The sequence below is a fragment of the Cornus florida genome, unplaced genomic scaffold (genome assembly GCF_030987335.1).
Source record: "Cornus florida cultivar Cherokee Brave unplaced genomic scaffold, ASM3098733v1 CherokeeBrave_3.0.0_Hap2_Chr06, whole genome shotgun sequence".
NCBI classification, from domain to species: domain Eukaryota; kingdom Viridiplantae; phylum Streptophyta; class Magnoliopsida; order Cornales; family Cornaceae; genus Cornus; species Cornus florida.
In genome coordinates this window covers 56,638,724-56,648,452 of record NW_026775576.1, presented here as the reverse complement: position 1 = coordinate 56,648,452, position 9,729 = coordinate 56,638,724, and the positions used below count along the sequence as shown (strand labels likewise).

The window sequence follows — 9,729 nt, the reverse complement described above, 5'->3', positions numbered from 1 at the left end:
AAATTTACTATTACTATTAATTATTGCTTCAATTGTAGTCTCATATGAATTAATATAACTATAGTTTAGCTCCAATCCATTGGGTGAAATTTAATCTAAGTATTTATAATTTGAAAGTTTGACTACAATTGCAGAATATTTGAGATTTATTAAGGGAGTGATGAATATTAATTAATTCTTTTTAGAAATGAATATGACGTGATTACAATTTTGTTCAGGAAAAGAAAAGGAGCAGACAACTTCGACAATACAGATGCGGAGGTAATTGCACTATCTCCTAAGACCCTAATGGCAACAAACAGGTTCATTTGTGAGGTATGCAACAAAAGGTTCCAAAGGGAGCAAAACCTCCACCTCCACAGAAGAGGACACAACCTACCTTGGAAGCTAAAACAGAAAACTACAAAAAAAAATGAAGAGGAAGGTGTATCTGTGGGAAGTGGACACAATCAAGAAGCACTACTCAAGAAAGCATGGTGAGAAGAAGTACAATTGTGAGAAGTGTTGAAAGAGATGTGCGGTTCAATGTGACTGGAAAACCCATTCTAAAACATGTGGTACTAGAGAATACAGATGTGACTATAGCACTTTTTTTTCAAGGTAATTAATGCACCCTATTTTTTATTACATCAATAATATGCATATAATATGAATAACAACTAATACATAAAAAAAAAAATTAAGTTACCAAATTGCATTAACTCCTTAAACAACATATCAACTTCTCCGCCACAACAATCAATCAAAACCTCCACATACGATGATCCCATACTCCCATGCTTTCAACATTTTAAAACAAGAAATAAAATTGACCTCCACACGGGCCGATGTACCAAAACAAATCATAAAGTTCAAGATACACCACAAAAATGGTCACTTAAAGGCATGTGACCCCCCTTAGTATGAGTATAAAAACCATTACAAATGTGCAATCATAAAAGAATTTTATCGAACATAAAGACCATATAACTTACAAATTTTGATGTACTTGATAGGCCATGCAATCGACGCTCCCGTTGTTGTCTTTTCCCAACCCCTTTGGAAGACTACATTTCAACTACATGCAAATCAATTAAAGAAAATATAACACCAAAATACACCATAGTTAGAGATAGTTAAATGAAAAAACTCAAAAATAAGAGACATTATAAACAAATACACATAAAATCAATATCACAAAACATCATTAAAACATCTTTGCATGATCATGTGAGAAGTCCACAGAGAATCCATGGATCACTATATAAGCAGACCACTTTTGTATATTTGGTTATAAATATATGAAGAGACGACCACTATATGAGCAGACCACTTTTTTATTAGGCAGTGGGATAACATCGATCTATCTTGTTATCAGCTGAAATTGGATAACACAAGTGAAAAAAAAAAAAAAATTGGGATAACACTACAACCAAAAGCAAGATTCAAACAAAAAAAAAAAAAAACAAAAGGGATAACACTAGTAAACCAAGATTATTGCTCTCTATAATATCTATTTTTTTTAACTTTTTTAATTGATTGGACTATTTGGAGCACGAAAAATCAGAAGGAAGCCCAAAAATCTGTTTGAAACAATTTTTCCCAGGAAAACGTACTTCCCTTTAAAAATAAAAAAATTAAAATTTCTCAAACAATTTGCATGAAACCAAAGTCGATTGGAAGCTTAAACACTATATTTTTCTGCTATGAATTTAAATCAATAAATTTTCTTATCGATTAAATCAGGTTTGAAAGAAAAGATAGGAAAACTTCTGCTCAGAAAACAGTTTTGACAGCATGTTCACATCAACTTCGAAAATCCATAGCAATTTAAAAATTCAATCAATTTGGGCCAAAAAAAGCCTGTAAATTGATTAATAATAACTGATATTACATATTTTGAAGTGATGAATGTCAATTATGCTCATGAGTTTGAAACTTATTCGTTCAGCTGATGTTTTACAAGTTTTCGACATTTAATATAGAGAAACAAACATGTGTTTTTCTTTGTCATTGTATAAAAAAGAACAAGTGATAAATACCAAAAGTACCATACATACCCCATCGGTTGGCAACACAACAAATTGGTGTCTGCTGGTTATGTGTCTTTCACTCACTTCAGGGACAGAAATAAGTCCAAAATCCTTAATATGATAGTCCCCAAAGGCTGTACACATTGCCAGTCCGGGCCATTCCTCATTTGGTAGCCAGATTCTGTGCACCCCAGGCTCATTGTTTAAACTGAACACTCTCCCTTTGTACTGATGTATCCGTTCAGCCTCATCTGTCAAACAATATTAATAATGTAAACAGAATGTTCATATAATTTTTGAGAGACAGAGACATTGACGAAGAGAGAGACTCACGAGGTACATTGTGGTTGAAATAAATAGTAAGCTGAACAGGCACCAAGCTGCCATCATCTGAAGTGGCAGCCATTACAGCACAAAATCACTCATATTTGCTATGAATATATGTTCACCCTGAATATATCAATTTAGGATAATAAGAAGATCAGCTTTGGTACAAATTTTGGGAAAAAATATATCTGCAACAATTCTCCATTAAAAAAAAATTACAAAAAAGTAAAAAATTACAAATTTTTCGCATGCTCTTTACCCGAAGCCCTCAATCCTAAACTTTGTCTCCCAAGAATGGATGTAGAAAAATTTGCCGTTAGGTGACGAAGACACCATGAGTGGTACTGGGAGCCAAAAATATCTCTAATACAGCTTATTAGGCTCGGATGCCTGTCGGTTAAGATTGTCACAATGCGACCGTCTAGAATCTCTTTCACCTTGCTCAAGAACCAATGTCAATCATCATCATTCTTAGAAGAAACAACAGCATATGCCAAAGGCCACAAGCCATCATTCGCATCGAACCTCGTTGCACCAAGCATTGTTCCTTTATAATTGCCACTTAAGTGGCAAGCATCGATTGCTAACATGGGCCTACAATAATTGATGAAACCTTGTATGGAGCACCCATAAGCTACAAACACTCGCTTAAATCTCCTATCATCCGTGCACTCCCACGATGTAATTGTCCCTGGAATATATTCTGTTATTCGTTCACACAACCACGGGACTAAAATATAGCTATCCTCAGGATTTTCCTCAATCATATGACGTGCACACTCCTTAGCTCTCCACGATTGCATGTAAGTCATTTTAGCAGAAAATTCACCGTCTATGTCTTTGGAAATAGTCTTAGGGGTGCATTTAGGATTGTCCCTAACCTTGTTCACAATAGCTCGACCTATTTCCTTCGACCAAAAAATGGGTTTATAATCTGAAATGTCTTGAGCAGTGTGAGTGTGAACATTATTAAATTGCTTGATTCTCACTATACCACCACTTCCTTCACAACCAGCTGACAATTTCCATGGACAATTATTAACCTCACACACAACTCTATAATATTTTCTACTATTGTCCAAGTACTTGAACCGAAAATGATTACGAAGACCAAACAAAACGAGTGCATCTTTGAAATCATTTAGGCTGTCAAAAAGCTGATCCTCGCAAAGAATGTCATCAATTTGTTGGAAAGAATCCCGATGTTCATTTCTTGGAGGAAATGAAGACGTTGACGAAACACTTCGCGGAAGACCAATTGGGGATACATTATAGCTAGTGGCTTCAAGAAATTGTCTACAAGTGGACAAAAAAGTATATTAAAAATTGTATAACCTATGCAACGCATACATCAATGTATTACTTTACATATATGTGTCTTACCTCTCACTATGATCAGTTGGAATTGTGCATGATGCAATTACAGGCGTTGCATCTTCCATATATATATCTACCATGGGACCACTCACTACAAGCATCACTCTAAATCCAGATTCTCCCGTCATCCTCAAAAGTTCATTCTTGTTAGATTCGGTGGTATAATATATGACTTTACCACTCACGTTTGAAGATGAACGTTCTCGTAACTCATTTAGAAATGATTCATATGTTGTTGTTGTTGTTATCATAAAAGGGTCTGTGACACCACCGATGTATGTAATTTACCCATTCTCATTTTTGTCAATTTTTCCGTCAAATCGACAATAGCATACAATTTGTCTCTCATCCATTTCTCCAACTGCTTCGAAAATCGACTCATTAGTAAAATATATATATATATATAAAGTTCAAAAAACTAATGAAATATAAAACAAATAAAGATCATAATTAAATAATGTAATTTAGAGACCTAAGCATGTAAACATTTAGCAACACAAAATAAAATATAATAACTTAAGAGTACGTGTCTTGCTATCATATTGACACCTACCTTCCATTATGAAAGTTTTCAAAATCAATTAAGTTAATCCATCACAAAAGAGTGTAACTTAAATTTATCAATTTGCACTTCTACACATTACATGTTGAAAATATTCAGTCTGAAATCTGCTAGCTTACACGGGCACTTGGAAGTACTCATATATTCCTAATTCATTAATTCAATACACATTATTCGGAATTAATCCGAATAAGCACGTTAATGATAGGTAAAACACACTTATACGAAGCATATATAAAGCATCACTTAACCCAATGGAATACATAAAAGGAAGAATAAAACATGTAGGTAATTATATAGCTACAGAAACATTAAGAAGTGAGAGAAACCTCACGTGAAGATCATATATATTTGTCATTTACTAGTTGCATTGTTTAGTTGACCTAAACTTTCAGATTGAATAACATTGCTCTTCTCAATAATCAAAAATATCTTATGTCAAGACTTTTTTAAAATTGTTTTTATCTTATTTCTTGTAGGTAAAGTTTATTTTTATTTTTATTTCTTTTACCGAAATTGTTCTAAAGTTCTTTTCCTTGGATGTTGATGGTCGTAGGGTTTACCGAATAAGGGAAGGGGGAAGGATCCTAGAGTTCATATACAGCAGCAAACAGTTAAAAACGAAGGAAGGTTTAATAGCCGGAAGGCCCGGAACAGCCACAACCCACTATTTTGCAAGTGAAGAGTTCAAGATCAAACAGGAAAAACCTAAGTTATTCACTTGCAGCCCCGAGGAGGTCATTTCAAGTGGTGACTATAAACAATCCACATACTGTTACCTCCTCCATGGCCTCTTCTTCTCTGATCAAGTAGAGTTCATAACGTTAACATTCGCTTACAGCACAATCCAGGCATTTCGATCATTCGACGAGCTATGGAAAGACATATGCAATGACATTAAAGAATGCACTCTTACTCCAAAATTCACCTTGCCAAAGATAAGCAAAGCTGTCCTGGACATCGTCACACCAAACCCATGTTTAGCTTCGAGGATCCAAGATTGTTGTGAGGAGTTGAAGGATCTAGACTGGTTTGGTCTAATTCCTAAACTATGGCCAAATGTGAAGTATGTGTACTCTATAATGACTAGATCAATGCAACCATACTTCAAAAAATATGGATCCACAGGGAGTTGGATTGGGGTGAATGTGAATCCTTCTCCATCGGAGAATGTTACTTTCGTAGTTGTACCCACATTTTCTTACTTCGAGTTCATACCACTGCAAGAGTACTACCTTAATTCACCCACCGATGACTACTTAGAAGATGAACCATTACCATTATCTCAAGTGAAGATTGGACAGGAGTATGAGATTGTCCCAACTACTTTAACAGGTATGTTAAATTAGATGAATTACCTAAACTAAATTCCATTTTCAATATATATATATATATATATATATATATACACACTACCATATTTAATTCTATTTAATTTGTATATAATTCATACCCTTAATTTGATCAGTTATGTATGCAGAGCAGTTCTGTAACCTCACTTTGCATGTACACTTTTCAAGTTACATTACATGTAGGGACAATATTAAAAGTACATGAAGCACCAGATTTAAAATTGGATTCCTCATAAGTATAAATATATCTTTGAGAGTACGCTTTCATGAGTACAAATGATTCTTTCAGAGCTACGAGAATTAGTTGGGTAAAACCCTGTATATCTTGATATTCATCAAAATATATAATGCAGCTAAAAGAGCATAGGCAGATTTAATAAAGCAATCCCCACAAAAATCTATAAACTCTACCATGTTTTAATGGTTATCTCTTAAAAGAGACTTTAGTAGTACTGCACTTATCTGCTAGGAATTGAAAACTTTATATCACCCATTAGCTGTTTTTAATTTTATTTTGATTTTGATTCTGATTCCTTCCCTCGTGCAAAGAGAAGTAGTATCCGTATTCACCTTCACATAAAGGTGGTGTCTTTGGTTTGATTGTAGTGCCAGAGTTTTGGACCAAAAAAAACAGATCCACCTCAAAGAGAGAGAGAGAGAGAGAGAGAGAGCTCTCTCATGTGGCCTTTTCAAAACAGAGCAAAATACAAAGAAATATTGTCAGTGTTCCCTTAACCTCTTCACTCCTCATTTATGAAACCTGTCTTTCTTTATTTATCTGACATCAAAGCTCTGTTAAGTGAAATTCTCAACTCAACTCACAATATTATATATATATATATATATATATATATATATATATATATAATATGTTTTTGGAGTAAGTGTTGTGATTCTGTACACAATAGGAGATTATTTATTAATCTACCAGGTTTTTTTCCTCTTGTTATCTTCTTCATTGTTTTTTCTCTCATTGTTTTCTTCTCCATGTCTTCTTGTTACAGACATCTTTCTTGTTATACCTAAACTGTATTGTCTGTTATACCCGTCAATATATACCTGTGACATAGATTTTGGTGTTCATTTATATTAGTTGACTAAAAAACTGATTGAAAATTTGAGATTATTGAATTCTTCTTCTCCAATTATATACTGTTTTTTCATGTCCTTTTGGTAGTAGACAAAGAGGCAGGCTAAAACTGACGTAATTAGAATGGATTTTAAAATGTTAGATGTAAAAATTATAATTCATGTGCAGGGGAGGAACTACGTTATAATTTTTTAAATGAGCCCTTATAATTAGCCCAAATTTGTGCAACATTTTGTTACGCACATTTCAAACATATACAACAAACAGAGCAACAACAATCTTGATTGCAGAATAGAAATTATATATATATATGATTGCATAATAGAAATTATAAGAGGAGAATACATATAAACATAACCTAGATGAAAATCAGACATCCAATTGGAAAAAAAAAAAAATTATACCACTAAATCAGGGCCATAATCATCTAAAAAATAAACGTGTGTGTGTATGAGAGAGAGAGAGAGAGAGAGTACTTACTTCAGTTCAAGAACAACAATAAATGAATGGCAGAAGTGGAGAAATGCTTCGCTGGGTTATAGAGAGGGGCAGAGACAGAGGGCGCACCAATGACGGTTAGACGTGGAGAAGTGCTTCGTTGTTACAGAGGGGGAAAGAGAGAGGGCTTGAATGAGGGTTAGGGCTCAACCAAGGATGCTTTAATCCTGTTACACAGAGGAGGGGGGGAGAAAGAAAGAGAGGGGGCTTTTGAGGGCTCTTCACAAATGAGATGAGGGAGGGTTAGGGCTCCATGTTCGGTGATGGTGTGTGCCGAGATGGGTTGCCTGGTCTTGCTTCGTTGGTTTAAGAGAGAGGCGGCGCTGATGTGAGATGGATATGTGATGCACGACTGTGTGTGTATTTTAGGGCAACAATTTGGGTGACTAAATTAAATAGGGGTAATAAGGTAAATGTGCTGAAATAGTGATAAGGGCATTTTTGGCAAAACATTTCTTGAACAGTAATAATCCATGTGCCACGTCAGCAATCCATTTTAGGGAAATATGGAACTTTGACTCCGCCTCTGAGTAAATACGGAGTCCTAACCCCATTTATACGTAATTATCCCTAAAAATAATAACGAGGGTATAAATTGTCTCCAGGGTTTCCGCGTTCTCCATCTCTCTCCAGCCGTCTCGAGGGTTTCCAGTTCATCTCAACAAGGTTTTCTGATTCCCATCGTGTAAGGTTCTCTCACTTTGACTCACTCTCTCGATAAATACATATATGTATTTTGTCTTTGCGCTGATGTTCTCACTTTGACTCCCTCTCTCGATAAATTGATTTTCTCCTCCTTTCTCACGCCTAGCCCGTAGGAAGAATGAAGACATTGGGATGGTCCACCGAGAAGAATTGTCTTTACATCGTTTTTTATGCTAGTTCGAAGGACTATAATTATGCTTTGTACCGCATTAGTTTGGATGACGTATCCCTATCTACTTCCTGTTGGAGAGGAGTTTATCGTCCGGAAATAATTTCGAATTCCGCACCCATTATGCTGGATCTGGATGAGCCGCTGCTTTGTTTGGGAAAAGAATTCCCGGATGGTATGGGTTTTTTCTCTTTTGGATCCAGAATTTATATGCTTGGTTCTGGAGCAAGACATAGGAAACTAACTAGGGAGGTTTGGGTGTATGATACTGTGACTTCTGATTTCCTAGAAAAGCAAATTATGCATACTTACAAGTGTCAACCTATCGCGATCAAGCCTTTGAAGCCCTATGATGACAGGGTTTTTGTTCTCAGTGGAGATAATGGCGGCGATGATTTAGAGGTATTCTACCCAGAGCATGATGCTTGGACATATATTAGTGCTTCTTCCTACGTGTGTTTCCAAGATTATTCATATGTTCGATCTCATGCAACTGTTTTCGATGGTTTTATTATCGCAACCAACCTAAGCAGTGCCGTCTTTTACTATAACATCCCTAAGGGGTTCTGGAGGGTCATTACGGCCGGTTGAGCCAGTTTCTTGTTCCTAGTAGGACCTTCTGTGTTTGCTTATGACGTAGCCAAGTGGTTTTCCTTTGTCGATAGTTCTGTAGGGTTCCTGTTAGGTTCTTGTTTGGACACCAGCTTGAATCAGTTGGAAATTTGGAAAATGATCCCATTGTATTTAAAACATGATCATGGCCCTAAGTATAGCACTCAGGATGATCTTCTCTATCTGGGCAATTTGCAGTTTTGCTTAGTGCGGTCGTGGTCTGACGGTACTATGGGGGACCTTTCCACTGAGCCCTTGCCTGACCATTACGTATCGGTATTCCTGCTCAAAATTGATCCTGCATGCAATGCTATAGAATGCAGTGTTTCATCATCTTACAAGATTAAGCAACTTGATGGACGTGTGGGTGATATTGTCAGTGTGTTTGTGCTTGCTTAGTTATATAAATTAAGTTGGTTTACTTCTTCTATCCGTGTATGTATGTGTTGTCCTCAGCTCAACTTTTGGGTACCTGCTTGGATTGATTCAACCCTCCAACTTTTGTGTAGTAACGGATGGTTGGATTTTCATGTTTAATCTTGATTATGTCAAAAACTTGAACTATTGTTTAGTTATTTGGATGAAAGATGGTGTTGTGGTAGTTTTATGAGTCTCCTTCATAGTTTTTGATAGGCACTTCATTACAAGTCATCGGTGTAAGTATCACTACTTAGATGGATTTGAAAGGACTCTAAATCATACATCGTTCATCTAAAAAATAAATGAAAATAAGAAAAAGGATAAGACTTGTCAACCTACCAGTGAATAAGTCATCTTTACTTACTGTTATGTGGTCTAATCACAAATGTACAAATATTTGTTAATTACAAAATTAGGAAAGTGATAAATAAGAATAATAAATTTTTAAAAAAAATTAATTTAATCACTTTTTTGATTTTTTTATTTATCACTTTCCAAATTTTTAATTACAAACTATTTGTGCATTTGTGATTGGACACATTAAGTGATGAGTAGCCCAGTCTTGTCCTTACTATTTGGGTGTAATATAATTATATAAGGCAATA

At 35.3% G+C, this 9,729-nt stretch overlaps 2 protein-coding genes across 2 annotated transcripts; one reads left to right on the top strand and one right to left on the bottom strand.

Annotated features, from left to right (window-relative positions):
• Positions 1-2,794: 2,794 nt before the first annotated feature.
• LOC132314151 (uncharacterized) lies at positions 2,795-3,844 on the bottom strand. The gene is made up of 2 exons (XM_059813047.1): positions 3,723-3,844; positions 2,795-3,635 (listed from the first exon to the last, which is right to left on the bottom strand). Exons 1-2 carry the CDS (start codon positions 3,842-3,844, stop codon positions 2,795-2,797), a joined length of 963 nt encoding a protein of 320 aa, XP_059669030.1.
• Positions 3,845-3,884: 40 nt separating this feature from the next.
• Positions 3,885-9,103, top strand: LOC132314150 (indole-3-acetic acid-amido synthetase GH3.10-like). Its single transcript, XM_059813046.1, has 5 exons — positions 3,885-3,991; positions 4,835-5,613; positions 8,382-8,494; positions 8,758-8,832; positions 8,903-9,103. The coding sequence occupies exons 1-5, from the start codon at positions 3,885-3,887 to the stop codon at positions 9,101-9,103; spliced, it is 1,275 nt and encodes a 424-aa protein (XP_059669029.1).
• The last annotated feature ends 626 nt before the right edge of the window (positions 9,104-9,729 follow it).